Source organism: Pelodiscus sinensis, unplaced genomic scaffold, assembly GCF_049634645.1.
Source record: "Pelodiscus sinensis isolate JC-2024 unplaced genomic scaffold, ASM4963464v1 ctg42, whole genome shotgun sequence".
Lineage (NCBI taxonomy): Eukaryota > Metazoa > Chordata > Testudines > Trionychidae > Pelodiscus > Pelodiscus sinensis.
The window spans coordinates 1205303-1224018 of record NW_027466041.1 but is presented as its reverse complement, the minus strand read 5'-3'; the positions used below and the strand labels follow the sequence as shown (position 1 = coordinate 1224018).

Genomic DNA, 18716 nt, shown 5'->3' with positions numbered 1-18716 from the left:
GTATTCACCTTCTCTGCAACAGCAGAGAATGATTATGATACAATCAAGAATATGCCAAAGGCTGAGGGCAAACTCCTACCTCACCTGGCATGGTTCTTTTAAAAATCACAAGATCGCTTCACCCTGTCCCCTTCCCTCCCCTGCCCCCAAAAAAGTAATAATATGTCACCATTGATATGTACATCATGATTGTTTTTTTTCTGTAAAATGTATCAAATTTCTCAATCTTTAATAAATTTATTTTATTTTATTATTCCTGATGAATAAATACCAAAAAAAAATTATGCATCAGCTAATTAAGGTAAGGCTGCGGATTTCATCTCTATCCCTCTGGGTTTTCATATATAGGGATGGGGGTTTGTACTTTCATTGATTGGTGGTAAAATGAGTGATTGCTCAAAAGCAACATACATCCACTTTTGTTTGATTCGTTAAAATTGTCTCCAAAGCTTTCACTGAAACATTTTTCATCATTGCACAGAGACATCAATACTGTGAGGTACTATGAAAAGAGACTGCCAGGAGCTGTCCAGCACTGGCACTTGACGCAGGGGAAGGGGCCCTGACAGAATAGGAACGTTACAGGCACTAGTCCGACACGATGTCAGTAAGGGTATGTCTAGACTACATGCCTCTGTTGCCAGAGGCATGTAAATTAGACTACCCGACATAGTCAATGAAGCTGGGATTTAAATATCCCCGGCTTCATTAAAATAAAAATGGCCGCCGCACCGTGCCGGCTCACCTGATCGTCAGCACAGTGCGGCAGTCAAGACGTGGATCGGTCGACAGGGAACGCTTTTGTCGACCACGCCTGTAAACCTCGTTTCACGAGGTATAAGGGAGCAGTTGACAAAGGCATTTCCTGTTGACCAATCCGCGTCTTGACTGCCGCGCTGTGCTGACGATCAGGTGAGCCGGCACGGTGCGGTGGCCATTTTTATTTTAATGAAGCCAGGGATATTTAAATCCCAGCTTCATTGACTATGTCGGGTAGTCTAATTTACATGCCTCTGGCAACAGAGGCATGTAGTCTAGACATACCCTAAGAGACAGAAAGAGAAAGAGCATGCCCGTTAACATGAGGAATGTTGGGTTTTCATAATTTTTTATTGCTTTTTGAAAATGGCAAAATAAATTTAATCTCATCTATAGTCCTCCTTGGGATAATCTAATGTGACCAAATTCCCAAAGCCCATTCGCAGACTCTCCATGTCAAACGTTTCAATCTCTCGCTCTTGCTTTTCCAACAGAAACTTTATTCTCTCGCTGCGTTCCTTCTGGAGGGCAGCCAGCTCCTCTTCAATCTGAAACAAGCACAGTCAACAGCTTCCTTAGCCAGCACCTCAAAGCTCAGCACGCTCCAGGGTAACAGCTTACAAGCTGTCCGGCATCCACCACTTTAGGTGAAAGCCCCTACAGGCAGTCCCCGGGTTACATGGATCCGACTTACATCGGATCCCTACTTACAAACGGGGTGAGGCAACCCCACACTAGCTGCTTCCCCCCAGCAGACCAGGGAGACGCGAAGCTAGCACCCCCTCCCCCAGCAGACCAGGGAGACGCAGAGCGTCTTTTCACAACAGACACCTCAGCTTGAGAATAAAGGACCGAGGGAAGTGAGGTGTGGGAGAATAAAACTGAGCTCTGGAGAAATGTTTGGCTAGAGTTTCCCCTACAATATGTACCAGTTCCGACTTACATACAAATTCAACTTAAGAACAAACCTACAGTCCCTATCTTGTACGTAACCCGGGGACTGCCTGTACTTTGCTCATTTAGGTGAAGTATTTGGTCTTCTACACTGAAGCCATGATGTGTAGGACAGAAAGGGGCTTAAGGACAGGAGAATTGCTAGGGTTGGTCCTGGTCCTTACCTTGGATGGCTTTGGCCTCTGGAGGCAGATGTACCCCACCATGGGAACAGATAATCCAACTGTCGCCTGAGGACCACCTCACCTAGTTAGGTAGTTGAGTATCTTAGCACCAGCACCAGATACTTAAACATAAATGCACCTAGCTGTTTAACATGACAACGTGGGGTAGATTTCTTCCTGACTCCAGCTGATGTTCAGCCCTGAAGTATGAGGGCTAATGAATAGAGCCCTGTGTGGATAGAAATGTCTACCTGCCAACGCAAATATCCACAGACAGACATCGGGATCCACAAGGCTCTACTCCCAAGACACTGTGGCCAGAGAGGATCATGGTCCCATCATGCCCAGGAGCCAGTGCCCCACACTGTCAGCTCCTCCCAGCAGCATGGCTGCACTGCCCCCAGCCCTGCCACCAGCTGCAGTGTCTCCTGTCTAGGGTTGTACAGCCCCACTGGTGGCGGGGCTGGGGGCGGTACAGTTGCACTGCCGAGAGAAGCTGCTGGAGGTGGCACTGGCTCCCAGATGCAACAGGACCATGCTCCTTTCAGGCCACAGTGGCTCTTGGAAGTAGAGCCCTGCAGATCTTGATGTCTATTCGCAGATATCTGCACATGTGGACGGATTGCACAGGACTCTACTGATTAACCCCACACAGACAAATTACAAGGGCTAGCTGCAGATGCTCTCCTTTCCCACGTAAATGAACTCTTACTACATTATGCATCTCAAAAAGCAGGCAGGGCATTCCACAGGTGAACTACATGTGCCAAAGTATTTCCTTTTATCCATTTTGAAATTATTTCCCCCAGTTCCTGGCATTGATTCAACTAGGAACAAGGACAGCTCAGGTGTTGCTAGCTCCAAGGAGTGGTTTACAACGGAGAGCATCAGATATTGCCCGGTAGCCCATCAGAAACGTACCTTTTGTTCCAGATGGGCCCTGCGCAAAGACACCCTCTGTTCTAACTTCTGGAGCTCCTGTTCATGCTGTGATTCCGTCTGCATCTTGATTTTGCTCTGGTATGCGTTCAGCAGCTCCATCTCCTGCTGGAGCTGCAGCCTTAGGGCTTGGCATTCTGCTTCTTGAGCCTCATCCAGCCACAGCTGCAAGAACGTTCAAAACCAAAATGTCAACTCAACCGGTCATTTCCTCGCTTTGTGGCTGGGTGGGAATGTTCTGCTCCTTGCCTACGCTCACGGATGAGTTTGCACCTAAGCATGTCTCCAATCCCAGCTGATAGCTGGTTGCAAGCAGCGTCTGCATTATAAATGTCTGTGTTGCCAGTGGCCTGTAGGAGCAGCCATCAGACTGGAGCTGGTTTTAGAGATGTGCCAGGATTTCTGGGGGTGGGCTGTGTAATGGAAATGATCTGCTTGTTCATTGGTGGAGGCCTGGTGTTGAAAGTATTACTTAAAATCCACTGTTGAGACAATACCATTACTGCAGACCCTGCCAGCTGGTGAGCAGGGTCACTGATGATGGTGGGTAAGGGGGCTTGCTGTTGGCTAGTGTGGTGTGACGGAGGGACTCACCCCCGCACTCCCAGCCTCGGGAACCAAGCACCGCGCACCACGCGCAGGGTCGGCTGCCACCGGGAGTCCGGCGCGGCACGGCGGCAGGGGCCACGGAGCCAGGGGGGACCGGCGCGGTCTCCGCGCAGGCGCTGGCCGGCCCGGGCAGAAGCCAGCGGGCGCTAGGACCCGGGAGCAGCCCGAGCAGGGGTAGAGCGCATCAGGACACCAGGCGGGGAATTCAAAAGGGAGGAGGGGAGGGCACGAGAGGGGGAAGGCCGTGGGAGAGCAGGGGAGATTCTGCTCTCAGCCTCCTCCACAGGGACCCCTGAGAGACCACACGGCTACATGTGGCAAGGTTAATCCCACTCCTGGGTCTCAGACCCCTGTTCAGTCCACAATCCCACATTCTAGGTACTGCTGCACAGGTCCCACTTGCCCTTTCTGGCATTTGGGCTCCTCTCCCTTGGCTAAAAGGGGATGTCATAATCAGGAGTGCTGACCAGCACCTGGTGACTAAGGGGTTAACTCAGGTACCTAGCAAAGGTGTCAGGCGGTCAGCCAATAACAATGCAGGTAGGAATTTCAAACAGGAAAAGGGTTTTTCTCTCTCTCTTCTTTGTTTGAGATCAGGGCAGTTTCTCCCAGGTATTGAGGGAGATGGTTTCTCTCTCCAGGAACAGACTTCTTGAAATGTGTAAGTAGGGAAAAGTTTAGATAGTCCATCAGGGTTTATTGTTTTCCTTGTTTGGAAATCATGTCTGAGCTGGCTAATTGTTTTTCTCTTTTGTAACTAAGGATTACAGCCCAGGGACTTTCCCTGAGTATCTATAGCCATGGTGGCTCTTTCCACCTAGACAACTTACTATGCTTGCAACTGTAGTTTTGTTTTGATAATAAAAGATTGGGTTTTTTTCTAATTAACCGGGATTGGTTGATTGTTGTGCCCTTAGAACTAATTGCCTAGTTACAAGGGCAGAGTCCCTAGTTGTCTGTGGATTCTCTCTGTTTTCCCAACTCCAAGCAAGTCTCCCCCTGGAGGAGGGAGGGCAGGGCCTGACGTGTTTGCGCACGCGGGTTCACGTCCTCCGTCTCCGGGCCCTGCAGAGACTCCTATTTGGTGCAGGTAGTCCGGCGTGGAGCACGTTTGTGCACGCCTTCTGTGACGGACCGGGCCGTGTCTGGGCACAGCTGAGGGCATCCGCTCAGGGCGAATTGCTCAAATCCGGGGCTTCTTACAGCCCCCTTGACTGGTGACCTCTCCAAACAGGCCACAAACCAGTCCCACAGAGCGCTTCAGCTGCCTGCCTGAAGCCTCCCAAGCAAAACCCCTCCGACACCCCAGCAATATCCGTGCCCCAGATGGCCCCGGGCCTATACACGGGTGGGGGGTCCTAGCACCCAATCCCACCTACCCCGAACAAGTTCTGTCCGGTTCCAAGAAACCAGCCACAGATCCCTGGTCAATTTACCCTCTGGATCTTACCCACAAATCACGCTGGGCCAATCCTTTAGAATCTATATCTAAAGGTTTATTATTACAAGAAAGAAAAGCATGAGAGTAAGGTTATTAAAGTACAGTACGTTACATGCACCGAATCTCCCAGTCCTCGATGCAGGCTCTAGCAGAGATGTTGCAGCTGCTGGTTAAAAGTCCTTATTGCACATCCTACGATCAGGATGGGTTCACAGGTCTTCCGGGCTCTTCAATCCCTGCAGTGCTGCCTCTGGGATGAAGTGCTGAGCTGAGAACAAAATGGCATCGACCACATGGCCTCTTTATACCTCCTTCCTGGCCTCTTCTAGTATGTAGCAGGTCACCTGGTCCTCAGCCTCTCTGTGTTCCCTGCTGGCTGCTCTCAGGACAGCCCCCATTCTTTGGGTGTGTCTTTGGCCCATTGAGAACCATTGTCCCACAGGTAATTAGCATGTCCACAGGCTCCACAGGCTCGGCCCTGCCCAATGCTTAACCACATGCAGGGAAATCTTCAGTTTCCACACAGATTACAGATCTACACACACAGACATTATATACTCACAGAAACAGTGTACACAGGATCAGAAAACAACAAGCTCCCATTCAATATCCCACATGGCTCCCTTTCATACCAATTTCTGGGGCCAACACCCCACCTAGGGGTGCAGCAGCGATCTGGCTGCTTCCCTCCAATTTGGTAATGTGACACCTTCCTTCGCCGCTTCCGAGGGCTCCGATATGACCAGCAGCTCCTTTATTTGAGAGGTCTTCATGAGACCTCTCCGGGCTGCCGGCCTTCTACCAGGACCTCCTCCGCACCTGGAAGCTGCTTGCGGCTACCAGGTCCTTGGGAGCCGCCTTGGGAGCAGACCTCCTCGCGGAGCCCCTGCTACACAACCCCCATCTACGTGTGCAGGTGGCGGAGTCTCCCTCGGTGCGCCAGAGGTTGGTCCTGGCAGAAACCACCAGAGTCGGAGACCTCCTGGACTACCGCTGGGGAGACTGGGTGGATCCTCGGGTGCTCGCCTAGCGCATGGGGATCTCCACCCTACGTACTCCCCGGCGCGTACTTCAGGAGGTGAAGGACGCTTTGCCGCTCACCGCTCGGGTTTACCTCGACAAGGTCCTGCGAGAGGGTGCACCCCTCACCCCCAGCCCTCCCAATCTCTCCATTGGCCCCAAGCCCTGTGTACCTTCCCGACTGCCTCCCCCTCGTCATCCTAGCCGGCTGCACGCGATGCAGCCGGTCCCCTTCCGAACCGCGCCAAAGAGTCACCTGTACACGCTCGTGCTTCACACGCTCCACTTCCCCACCCTCGTGTCCCGCCCAGACACCAAGTGGCGGGACCTCCTACCACCAATGGAGGGTGGGGAGCCCCGGTGGGCCAGCCTCTATTCCACCTTGGTTCCACGGCCCACCGGGGACATCTGCTGGAGAATCCTGCACGGCACGGTGAGCACAGGCGTGTACTTGGCGCGGTTCACACCCGCCTCAGAAACGTGCCTCTTCTGTGGTGTGAGGGAGACCCTGGTGCACATCTACATCGAGTGCGCCAGGCTACAACCCCTCTTTCGGCTCCTCCAGAACCTCCTCTTGCGGTTCTGGCTGCACTTTTCCCCCCACTTGTTAATTTACGCACATCCCATCCGTGGCCCCACAAAGCCGTGGGACCTCCTGGTCAACCTCCTCCTAGCGATGGCCAAATGGGCAATATATAAAACCAGGGAGAAGAGGTTGGCCGGGGGAGGGGCCTGCGACTGTGGGGCCTATTTCCGTTCCTGTATCTGCTCACGTATCCGGGCAGAGTTCCAATGGGCAGCGTCCACTGGCTCTCTCGAGACCTTCGGGGAGCAGTGGGCGCTGTCCGGGGTTCTCTGCTCGGTGTCCCCATCCGGTTCCCTCGTTTTAACCCTTTGACCCTCACACCCGTCCCTGTTTTTTCATTATTTGTCCCCAGTAAAAAAACAAAAAACAAACCTGCAAGCAAAACAGAGGTTGGGGCAGAGGGGAGAGCTTTACCTTGGGGAGGGGATTCCCGAGTGATCTCTGCCCTGATTTTCTTGAAATGATTTGGGTGGTGGCAGCGGGTCCCCCAAAATCTGGGTATTAGGATTCTGGGGGGAAGTTTTGTACCAGAGCCTGGAGAGGTAAGATTTTGAAGCTCTCTTGCCGGCCCCCACCTTCTGCATTCACAGTGCCAGAGTGGGGAACAGTCTTGACAGGGGAGTTGGGGCAGATGCCCCTGGTCATCCTGGGCTGGGTAAACAGTCCTCCCCCAGCCACTGTCTGGACTTTCTGGCTACTTGGGGAAGGGAGCCCAAACACTCCAGCTGCGTCTAGACTGGCATGATTTTGTGGAAATACTTTTAACGGAAAAGTTTTTCCATTAAAAGTATTTCCGCAAAAGAGCATCTAGATTGGCACGGATGCTTTTGTGCAAAAAGTGCTTTTGCGCAAAAGCATCTGTGCCCAGTATAGATTCACTTTTGCGCAAGAAAGCGCCGATGGCCGTTTTAGCCATCGGGCTTTCTTGCGCAAAAAATTAAGGTGCCTGTCTACACTGGCCCTATTGCGCAAGTATTCTTGCGCAAGAGGGCTTATCCCTGAGCGGGAGCGTCAAAGTATTTGCGCAAGAAGCACTGAATTCTTACATTAGAACGTCAGTGTTCTTGCGCAAATTCAAGTGGCCAGTGTAGACAGCTGGCAAGTTTTTGCGCAAAAGCAACTGCTTTTGCTCAAAATCTTGCAAGTCTAGATGCACCCCAACTGTCAGAGCCTTTCCCCACTGTCTCTGGCAATGCTGCCGTTCTCTTTTTCAGCTTCTCTGACTCTTTCCTTATCAGCTATAACTCCTCTCTGCCTCCCTCCAAACTCCTCTTCCACTCTTCCCTTGCCCCCTCCCCCAGCAGGGAAGGCTTTTTAAAAGGCCCTGTGGCTGCCTGAAGTCAGACCAGCTGGCCCTTAATTGATTTATAGCAGCCTGGTCTCAGCTACTTCTATTCTGCCCTTGATAGCCCCAGGACAGCTGTTCCTGGCTGCCCTGAAGTAACCCTCTCCTAATTAACCAGGGCCTTTTCTGCTTTTTAGAACTCCCTCTCTCTCTAATCTAGCCCTCTAACCTGCCCTGTCACACATCCCCCTCCCCTGCTCAACACTATGGGGTTGGGCTACTTGGGATGGCAGGCAGTGCACCCTTGACAGGCCGTTGGCGTTACTGTGTTTGACTCTGGCCCTATGTTGCACTTGGAAGTGGAACGGTTGTAGGGACAGGAACCACCGCGTTACTCTCGTGTTCCCGTCTTTCTTCTGGTGCATCCACTGCAGGGGCTCATGGTCCGTAATGAAGGTGAATTTTCGTCCCAATAGGTAATACTGCAGGCTCTCCATGGCCCACTTCACCGCGAGGCACTCCTTTTCGACGATGGCATACTTCCTCTCTTGAGAGGAGCTTCCGGCTCAGGTATAGGATGGGAAGCTCTTCCTCCCCGACCATTTGGGACAGTACAGCACCCAATACAATTTCAGAGGCGTCGGTCTGGAGTAAGAACTCCCTCTCGAAGTCGGGGTCACTGCACAGGGCTGTTTTTAAGTCAACAAATGCCTCCTCTGTCACAGGGGTCCATTTCACCACATCCAGGGACATGCCCTGGAAGCAAAGTGGGGGATAAACCTCTGATAGTAGCCCACTAGTCCCAGGAATGGCTGGACCTGCTTCTTTTGTATCTGTATCACCACCACCTTATTTAGCTGTGATCTCACTACGCCCCTTCCCACGATATACCCCAGATATTTGGCCTCTGCTAGTCCCATCACACACTTCACAGAGTTCACATTGAGGCCAGCTTTCCTCAAGGTGTCCAATATGGCCTCCACCTTCTCCAGATGCATGACCCAGTCTGGGCTATGTATGATGACATCAGATAAATAGCTGCATACGCATGGTGCGGACACAGTAGCTTATCCACAAGCCGCTGGAATGTCACAGGGGCCCCGTGTAGCCCAAATGGGAGGGCAGTGTACTGATATAAGCCCTCTGGCTTCCCTGGTTAAGGGAATCTGCCAGTAATCCTTGGTCAGGTCAATGGTGGACAGGAACCAAGCCTTTCCCAGTCAATCGATCAGCTCATCTATTTGCAGCATGGGATATGCATCAAACTTGGACACCTTGTTCAACTTCCTAAAATTGCTACAGAACCATAGGCTGCCGTCGGACTTAGCCAACAGGACGATCGGGCTGGGCCACTGGTTGTGAGACTCTTCTATGACGCCCAGCTCCAGCATCTTCCTCACTTCCTTTTGGACCTCCTCCTGTTTCGCCTCTAGGGCCTCACATTCATCCTTACTCCTGGGTCTGTGATGATATGATGTTCAACCTTGGTGGTCCTGCCAGGCTCTGTCGAACACATCTGAGTGTTGCTCCAGCATATTGAGGACTTCCTCCTGCTGGTCCAGGGTCAACTCCAGGGAGATCCTCAACTGTCGCTGTTGCCTTTCCGCTGGCATCGCCATCCCCACGGCAGTCAGCTGTATTTCCTGGTCCCGCCAGGGTTTCAACAGGTTAGTGTGGTAGATCTGCTCCAGCTTCCAGCGACCTGGTTGTCACACCTCATAATCTACATCTCCTAGGACCTCAACCACTTCACAGAGTCCTTGCCATCTGGCAAGGAGCTTGCTCTCTGCTGTTGGGACCAGTACCATTACCCAATCTCCCACCTGGAACCTCCGGACCGTTGCCCGACCGTTGTAGTAGGTCTGCTGGGCCTCTTGGGCCTTCTCCAGGTGCTCCCTTGTGATGGGGGTAAACTGGGCAATCCTGTCCTTCATCTGGAGGACATGTTCAATAATATTGCATCTGTGGTTCGGCTGCTCCTCCCAGGCTTCTTTGGCAAGGTCTAGGATGCCTGAGGGGTTATGCCTGTGAGGGGGTCACTCACCACCGTAGCGGGGGTCCGTCGTCTGTCCCCGGAATCAGTCCATTCCGCCCGCACAGGCCTCCGCTCACGTGGCGTTTCCCCTCTGGAATCTTCCGGTCGCGTTGCTCTCTTCGCCACACTGCCCTCTGGCAGTGCCCAAGTCACTCGCTCTGAGCCCCCCTTCTGGGGGTTTGGTGTCTCTCCAGCAGGCCTGTCTGCAGGCCTAGCAGGCTGGCCGGTTGGCTGTCCGAGCGCCCTGGCCCAGCCTAACTCTCTAGCCCTGCCCTAGCTCCAGAGAGCGTCCTGCTCCCTCGGCAGCCAGGCTCACGGCCTTGCCGCAGGCCTAGCAGGCTGGCCGGTTGGCTGTCCAAGCGTCCTGGCCCAGCCTGACTCTCTAGCCCTGCCCTAGCTCCAGAGAGCGTCCTGCTCCTCGGCAGCCAGGCTCACTCTGCCTTGGCTGAAGCAGCCCTTCCCTTTTATAGCCCCCAGCTGGGCCTTAATTGGCCAACGCCGCCCAGCTGGGCTGAATTCCCCGGGCCTGCTCCAGGCTGGGGTTTGGCTCTTAAAGGGGCCAGTACAGGGCAGCTGCCCTGTTACAATGCCCATATAACAGTTCAAATGGGGAAAAGCCAGTGGACACCTGAGGAACTTCCCCGATGGCAAAAATGAGGTTGGGTATCCCAGACTTTCCCATCCCGGCTCACCACCTTCCGGATCATGTCCTTGAGGGTGTGGTAGAACCGCTCTATGAGGCTGTCCATCTGTGCCTGGTAGACTGACGTCCTCAGGGCCCGGATGTGGAGCAGTGCACACAGGTCCATCAGCATGGAGACAAAGGAAGTACCCTGATCTGTCAGGATCTCCTTGGGTATCCCCACCCTTAAAAAGATCTGGACTAACTCCCTCGCTATGGTCTTCGAATGGGTATTCTGCAGGAGTGTACCACCTTTGGGTATCAGGTGGCGTAATCCAGGACTATTAATATGCTTCGGTGCCCCTGAGCTGAGTTCTCCAATGGACAACCAGATCCATAGCGATGTGCTCAAAGGGGACCTCAATAATAGGCAGGGGCACCAGTGGGGCTCTCAGATGCAGTAAAATGAGGTTTACAGGATCTGTCGAAAAAGGGTTTATTTTTCGACAGATCCGCATCTAGACTGACTTTTTTTTTTTAAAGCTCCATTTTGAAAAAAAGCAGTGGCCGTGTTTATGCTAATGAAGCACAGGATATTTAAATCCCTGCTTCATTAGCAATTTCGACATGCTTGATTTGCATCCCTCTGTCGACGGGGGATGATAGGAGTTACTATAGAGAACTTTCTGGGTGTCTGGCTGGTGAGTCTTGCCCACATGCTCAGGGTTTAGCCGATCGCCATATTTGGGGTAGGGAAGGAATTTTCCTCCAGGGTAGATTGGCAGAGGCCCTGGAGGTTTTTCGCCTTCCTCTGGAGGATTCTCTGCATCTTGGGGTCTTCAAACTATTTGAAGGCTTCAATATCTGAGATATAGGTGAAAGGATTATTCTAGCAGTGGGTGAGTGAGATTCTGTGGCCTGCACTGTGCAGGGGGTCAGACTAGATGATCATAATGGTCCCTTCTGACCGTAAAGTCTATGAGTCTATGGGTATGTCTACACTACAAAGTTAGTTCGAACTAACGGACGTTAGTTCGAACTAACTTTCCTAGGCGCTACACTAGCGCTCCGTTAGTTCGAACTTAATTCGAACTAACGGAGCGCTTAGTTCGAACTAGGTAAACCTCATTTTACGAGGACTAACGCCTAGTTCGAACTAGCTAGTTCGAACTAAGGGCTGTGTAGCCCTTTAGTTCGAACTAGTGGGAGGCTAAGGCTTCCCAGGTTTCCCTGGTGGCCACTCTGGCCAACACCAGGGAAACTCTATTGCCCCCCTCCCGGCCCCGGAGCCCTTAAAGGGCCACGGGCTGGCTACTCACTTTGTGCCAGTTGCAAGGCTGCAAGCACCCGTGCCTGCACAGCCTGCACCTGCCACAGCATGACCCAGCCATCCGAGGGCTCCCAGCCCTCCACTGCTCCCCAGGACCAGCCTGGCAGCTCCCGGGAGCCTGCCCGGGGGTGCAAAAGGCGGGCGCCCGCCTGGTCAAGTGCGGAGATCGTGGACCTCATCGAGGTTTGGGGGGAAGCCTCCAATGTCCACGATCTCCGCACTAGCCACCGGAATGCGGCCGTCTACGGATGCATGGCTGCCAGTCTGGCCGCCAGGGGCCACCAGCGCAGCCGGGAGCAGGTGCGCTGCAAAATTAAGGACTTGCGGCAGTCCTACTCCCGGGCTTGCCTGCCAGGGGCCAACCCGGAGGCCTGCCCCCACTTCCATGCCCTGGACCGCATCCTGGGGCCTCATGCCGTCCCTGCCCCCCGGGACGTGATTGACCCCGGGGCAGAGGGACCGCTCCTGGACACGGAGGAGGAGGAAGAGGGCTCTGAGAGCCAGGAGCCTGCCGCCAGCCTGCCCAGGACCCGGGACCCCCGAGGCACGCCACAGACCCGCTCGCCTGCATCGTCAGAGGCCGGGGAGGCGTCCACCTGTGAGTACCCTCGTGTTCCCCTTATGTGTACGGGGGGCTGGGGCGAGAGGGAGCCCCGGGACCGTGCGCCTGGGCCTTGCCCACCACGGAGCAGCAGCTGGGGATCCTGCAGGGGCCCTGGCCTTGCAGAGGGGAGCTGGGTTTCACACACCTGGGCCCCTGGGGAAATTGACCGCTGGTCTTCTTGCACCACAGCTGCAGCACCTGGGCCTGCAGGGCGCACCACACCGCCTGCAGCAGCCGCCCGCGCCCGGGCAAGCAGGACAGCCAGGAACCAGGAGGACTACCAGAGGCGGCACCTCCGGTTCCTGGACCGACAGCTCCGTCTCCAGGACCACTGGGTCCAGGAGGACCTCAGGCTGCGCCGGAGGAGTCTGGAGGCCCTGGAGGAGCAGGGCCGTGCCCTGCGAGGCCACCTCCAGAGCCTGCTGGACCGCTTTCCATTTCCTCCTCCCCCCGGCTCCCCCTCTTGCTCCCCCTCTTGCTCCCCCTGCTCCCCCTGCTCCCCCTGCTCCCGCTCCTGCTTCCGCTCCTGCTTCCTCCACACCCCCTGTCCCCTCTGCCCCCCCCTCCACAACCATTCCCCACCGACGCCCCCGGACCCGCAGTGTGGCGAGACGGGAGAGGCAGCCGGACTCCCACCCCTGAGCTTTCCTTTCCTTTCCCTTCCTCCCTTCCCTCCCCTCCCCTCCCCTTCCAGCTCCCTCGTCCCAGGTTTCCCCCTCCCTTCTCCCACCTTCATTCCTCCCTCCCCCCACCCCAGTTCTGTGAAATAAACAGACGTTTATGTTTGAAAAACAGGTGTCTTTATTTGACAGTAGGTAGGGAGGGGAAAGGGGAAGGGGGGGGGTAGGGTGGAAGAAGGCCCCAGTGGGGCATGCAGGGAGAGGTCAGTCCTCCTCCTCCTCCACCTGGAAGCTCTCCCGCAGGGCTTCCCGGATCCGGATGGCCCCCCGCTGGGCTTCCCGGACGGCGGCGGTGCGGGGCTGACCGTAGTGTCCAGCCATGCGGTCAGCCTCAGCCATCCAGGCTGGCAGGAAAGCCTCCCCCTTCCACTCACACAAATTGTGGAGCACACAACATGCCGCCACCACGGGAGGGATGTTGTGCTCGGCCAGGTCCAGACGGGTGAGGAGGCATCGAAAGCGGGCTTTCAGTCGCCCGAAGGCCCCCTCCACCACGATGTGGGCCCTGGTCAGCCTGTTATTGAAGACCTGGCGGGAGGGATTGAGGTGCCCCGTGTAGGGCTTCATGAGCCACGGCTGCAGTGGGTAGGCGGCATCCCCCACCAGGCAGACGGGCATGTCCACGTCCCCGACCCTGATGTGGCGGTCGGGGAAGAAGGTCCTGACCTGCAGCCGCTGGCACACGGAGGAGTTCCGGTACACCCGGGCGTCGTGTGCTTTGCCGGACCAGCCCACATTTATGTCCGTGAACTGGCCCCGGTGGTCACACACGGCCTGCAGGATGACGGAGAAGTACCCCTTTCTGTTGACATACCGGGACGCCTGGAGTTCTGGGGCACGGATGGGGATGTGCGTCCCGTCGATGGCCCCCCCGCAGTTGGGGAAGCCGAGGGCGCCGAATCCCCGGATGACGGCGTCCGGGTCGGCGAGGCGGACCACCCTGCGGAGCAGCACCCGGTTGATGGCCTTGACCACCTGCGGAGAGAGACACAGCAAAGCGCCAATCAGTGGGGCGCCCAGGTGGCTGGGAGCGTGCGTGCCCTGGCAGTGCCCCGCGCCCCACTCCCAGAAGCAACCCCCCTGGCAGCGTGTAGTATGGCCGGGACAGCCCGACCCCTCCGGTGCGGGGCGCTTTCGCCTCCTCCCGCCCCCCCCTTTGTCCCTGGGGCGGCCCATCCCCTCCTCGCAGCCCCCCTCCCCCCCGGCTCGGTGGCCGACGAGTGCCGTACCTGCATGAGCACCGCTCCGACGGTGGATCTCCCCACGCCGAACTGGTTCCCGACGGATCGGTAGCTGTCCGGCGTGGAGAGCTTCCAGAGGGCGATGGCCACCCGCTTCTGGAGGGGGATGGCGGGTCTCATGCGAGTGTCCCTTCTTTGCAGGGCAGGGGCAAGCCACTCGCAGAGCTCCAGGAAGGTGTCCCTCCTCATCCTAAAGTTCTGGGTCCACTGTCGGTCGTCCCAGCGCTCCAGGACGATGCGGTCCCACCAGTCGCTGCTGGTGTCCAGACGCCAGACGTGGCGGGGCACGCCGGTGCCGGGGCGCCGCTGCGGCTCCTCCACGGCCCCCAGGGCGGCCAGGTGGAGAGGCAGGGGGCTGACGTGCACCAGGTGGTGCCAGGCAGCCTCGAGCCATTGCTGGCAGGCTTGCAGCAGCAAGTCCAGAAAGTGCACCAGAAGGTGCAGGGCGAGCCGTGGCTCCATGTTGCCACCTGCGGCGGTCCCCCCCGAAGGGAAGCACCGACACAGACGGGCACAGAGACCGACGCTTTGCTGTCCCTCGGCGAGGTTGGCAAGCAAGCAGGAAAAGCTGAGAACCGGCTGTCCAGGGGGGTCCCTTTAAGCACGAGCCTCAGATAGCCTCAGACAGCAGCCACACAAAGCAACTGCTGACCTGATGCCCTGCCAGAACCGGTTTCAGCCACCCTTAAATGCGCCCCTGCGTCCAATCAGTGTGGATGCGCTAGTTCGAACTAGCAAAACGCTAGTTCGAACTAGTTTTTAGTTCTAGATGCGTTAGTTCGAATTAGCTTAGTTCGAATTAACTAATTCGAACTAAGTTAGTTCGAACTAGCGCTGTAGTGTAGACGTACCCTATGAGACATAGGGATTCAGTCTAGATGTAGCCCTAGTGACAGATGATGTGAGAAAAGCTGAAGTACTCAATGCTTTCTTTGCTTCTGTCTTCACGGACAAGGTCAGCTCCCAGACAAATGCACTAGGCAACACAGTATGGGAAGGAGGTGGACAGCCCTTGGTGGAGAAAGAACAAGTTACAGACTATTTAGAAAAGCTAAACATACACAAATCCATGGGCCCGGATTTAATGCATCCGAGGGTACTGAGGGAGTTGGCAAATGTCATTGAGGAACCTTTGGCCATTATCTTTGAAAACTCGTGGAGATCAGGAGAGATCCCGGATGATTGGAAAAAGGCAAATGTAGTGTCCCTCTTCAAAAAAGGGAAGAAGGGCGATCCAGGGAACTACAGACCAGTCAGCCTTACCTCAGTCCCCGGAAAAATCATGGAGGGGAGCCTCAAGGAATCCATTTTGAACCACTTGAAAGAGAGGAAAGTGATCAGGAATAGTCAACATGGATTCACCAAGGGCAAGTCGTGCCTGACCAATCTGATTAGCTTCTATAAGGAGGTAACTGGCTCTGTGGACGTGGGAAAGTCAGTGGATGTGATATACCTTGACTTTAGCAAAGCTTTTGATACGGTCTCCCACAATATTCTTGCCAGCAAGTTAAGGAAGTATGGATTGGATAAATGGACTGTAAGATGGATAGAAAGCTGGCTAGACTGTCGGGTCCAACGTGAAGTGATCAACGGCTCGATGTCAGGTTGGTGGCCGGTTTCTAGCGAAGTGCCCCAAGGATCGGTTCTAGGGCTGATTTTGTTCAACATCTTTATTAATGACCCGGATGAGGGGATGGATTGCACCCTCAGCAAGTTTGCAGATGACACTAAGCTAGGGGGAGAGGTAGATACGCTGGAGGGCAGGGATAGGGTCCAGAGTGACCTGGACAGATTAGAGGATTGGGCCAAAAGAAATCTGATGAGGTTCAACAAGGACAAGTGTAGAGTCCTGCACGTGGGAGGGAAGAATCCCAAGCATTGGTACAGGCTGGGGACTGACTGGCTAAGTAGCAGTTCAGCAGAAAAGGACCTGGGGGTTACGGTGGATGAGAAGCTGGAGATGAGTCAGCATTGTGCCCTTGTAGCCAAGAAGGCTAATGGCATATTAGGTTGCATTAGGAGGAGCATTGCCAGCAGATCTAGAGAAGTGATTATTCCCCTTTATTCGGCTCTCGTGAGGCCACATCTGGAGTACTGCATGCAATTTTGGGCCCCTCATTATAAAAAGGATGTAGACGCATTGGAGAGGGTCTAGCAGAGGGCAACCAAAATGATTAGGGGGCTGGAGCATATGACCTATGAGGAGAGGCTGAAGGATTTGGGCTTATTTAGACTGCAGAAGGGAAGAGTGAGGGGGGATTTGATTGGAACCTCCCTTCAGGAAATTGAAGGATGCTAAGAGGCTGGAGAGAGGCTGTTCTCAGTAGTGACAGATGGCAGAACAAGGAGCAATGGTCTCAAGTTGCAGTGGGGGAGGTCTAGGTTGATGATTAGGACAAACTATTTCCCTAGGAGGGTGGTGAAGCACTGGGATGGGTTACCTAGGGAGGGGGTGGATTCTCCATCCCTAGAGGTTTTTAAGTCCTGGCTTGACAAAGCCCTGGCTGGGTTGATTTAGTTGGGGTTGGTCCTGCTTTGGGCAGGGGGCTGGACTTGACTTCCTGAGGTCTCTTCCATCCCTATGATTCTGTGAACATCGCCAGACTTCCACATACACCGCAGGCCAATAGAAGCATCGTAAGATTTAGTCCAGGGTTTGCTCAACTCCTAGGTGACCCCCGAATAAATGACTGTGGGCCAAGTCCAGCAGAGCTCTCCGGTGTTTCTGGGGCACCAAAAGTTGTTCCACCACTGGTTCCTGGCCTGGCACTACACAGTACAATAGATTCCCCCTTGGTTATGTAATCCAGTCTAGGGCCCTTGGTCCTTCCTTCTACTGGGACACCATTTACCTCATTAAACTACCTCCTTGGGTCATTGGCCTAATGCTGCCCCAAATTTTCAAGCGAGGACCCTATGTGCCCGAGCTCAAGGGGGCCTGCAGCCTCTTCCATCCCAGGGGGCCTGTGTGACATAGTGGCTACGTCTACACTGGCATGATTTTCCGGAAATGCTTTTAACGGAAAAGTTTTCCGTTAAAAGCATTTTCAGAAAAGCACATCTAGATTGGCAGGACGCTTTTCCGCAAAAGCACTTTTTGCAGAAAAGCGTCCGTGGCCAATCTAGACGCGCTTTTCCGCAAAAAAGCCCCGATCGCCATTTTCGCGATCGGGGCTTTTTTGCGGAAAACAAATCTCTGCTGTCTACACTGGCCCTTTTGCGCAAAAGTTTTTCAGAAAAAGACTTTTGCCCGAACGGGAGCAGCATAGTATTTCCGCAAAAGCACTGACAATCTTACTTGAGATCGTCAGTGCTTTTGCGGAAATTCAAGCGGCCAGTGTAGACAGCTGGCAAGTTTTTCCGCAAAAGCGCCTGCTTTTCCGGAAAAAGTGGCCAGTCTAGACACAGCCAGTGGGTGTTCTGTACACTCTTGTGGCCCTGGGTCCACTCTGGTTTGACATTAACTGGTTTCTGTGTTGTGCTGTGTGTGTCCCCTACTGGCCTATGCTGGTCTGCAGAGATTCTGGGGCTACGTCTAGACTACATCCCTTTTTCGTAAAAGGGATGTAAATTAGATGTATCGCAATTGCTAATGAAGCGGGGATTTAAATCTCCCCCGCTTCATTTGCATAAACATGGCTGCCGCTTTTTTTGGCACGGAGCTTTGCCGGAGAAAAGCGCCAGTCTAGACACTGATCTTGCAGAAAATAAAACCTTTTCCGAAAGATCCCTTATCCCTTATTTCAAGAGGGATAAGGCATCTTTCAGAAAAGGCTTTATTTTCCAAAAGATCCGTGTCTAGACTGGCGCTTTTTTCTGGCAAAGCTCCGTGCCGAAAAAAAGCGGCAGCCATGTTTATGCTAATGAAGCGGGGGAGATTTAAATTCCCGCTTCATTAGCAATTGCGATACGTTTAATTTGCATCCCTTTTCCGAAAAAGGGATGCAATCTAGACGTAGCCCAGGTGTTATTTGCTGGCACCTGGTCCTCAGGACATGAGAGACTGAACATACTTCCACAGTGAGTCATGCCCAGCCTCCCCCTCCTCATGCAGATAGTGCTGCAGTGCCGGGAGAAAACTGTGAATGTAACAGAGTGAACACAGGATTACAACAGTGGACAACACCTCCACTATGTCACATCTCTCCCCCATTCCAGACCGAACTGAGCAGGGTCACTCAGCCAGGGACCTGGGGAAGGTCGGATCCCCCACCGCCGGGATAAAACATCAACTATGACATTGGCGCTCCCCTTCGCATGTGCTTTAGTGTCCCATTGAACCTCCCCACCGGGCTGTTGAACTGGGGGTGATAGGCCGAGACCCAGGAGAGCCAGACCCCGCACTTCTCCCACAAGCACCGGAGCAGGGCAGACATGAAGTTGGACCATTGATCTGTGAGGACCTCCTTGGGCAGGGGTGGGCAATAATTTTTAATAGGGTGCTACT

General features: G+C 54.3%; 1 protein-coding gene across 1 annotated transcript in view; it reads right to left on the bottom strand.

Annotated features, from left to right (window-relative positions):
* Window positions 1-1037: 1037 nt before the first annotated feature.
* LOC102445873 (serine/threonine-protein kinase TAO3-like) overlaps window positions 1038-18716 on the bottom strand; it is a 159301-nt gene continuing 141622 nt past the window's right edge. Inside the window, exons 7-8 of the mRNA XM_075918556.1 lie at window positions 2799-2981; window positions 1038-1307 (exon numbers count right to left, since the gene is read on the bottom strand). Of these exons, the coding sequence (XP_075774671.1) occupies window positions 1146-1307; window positions 2799-2981 (345 nt within the window). The 3' untranslated portion in view covers window positions 1038-1145. The remainder of the gene's footprint in view (window positions 1308-2798; window positions 2982-18716) is intronic.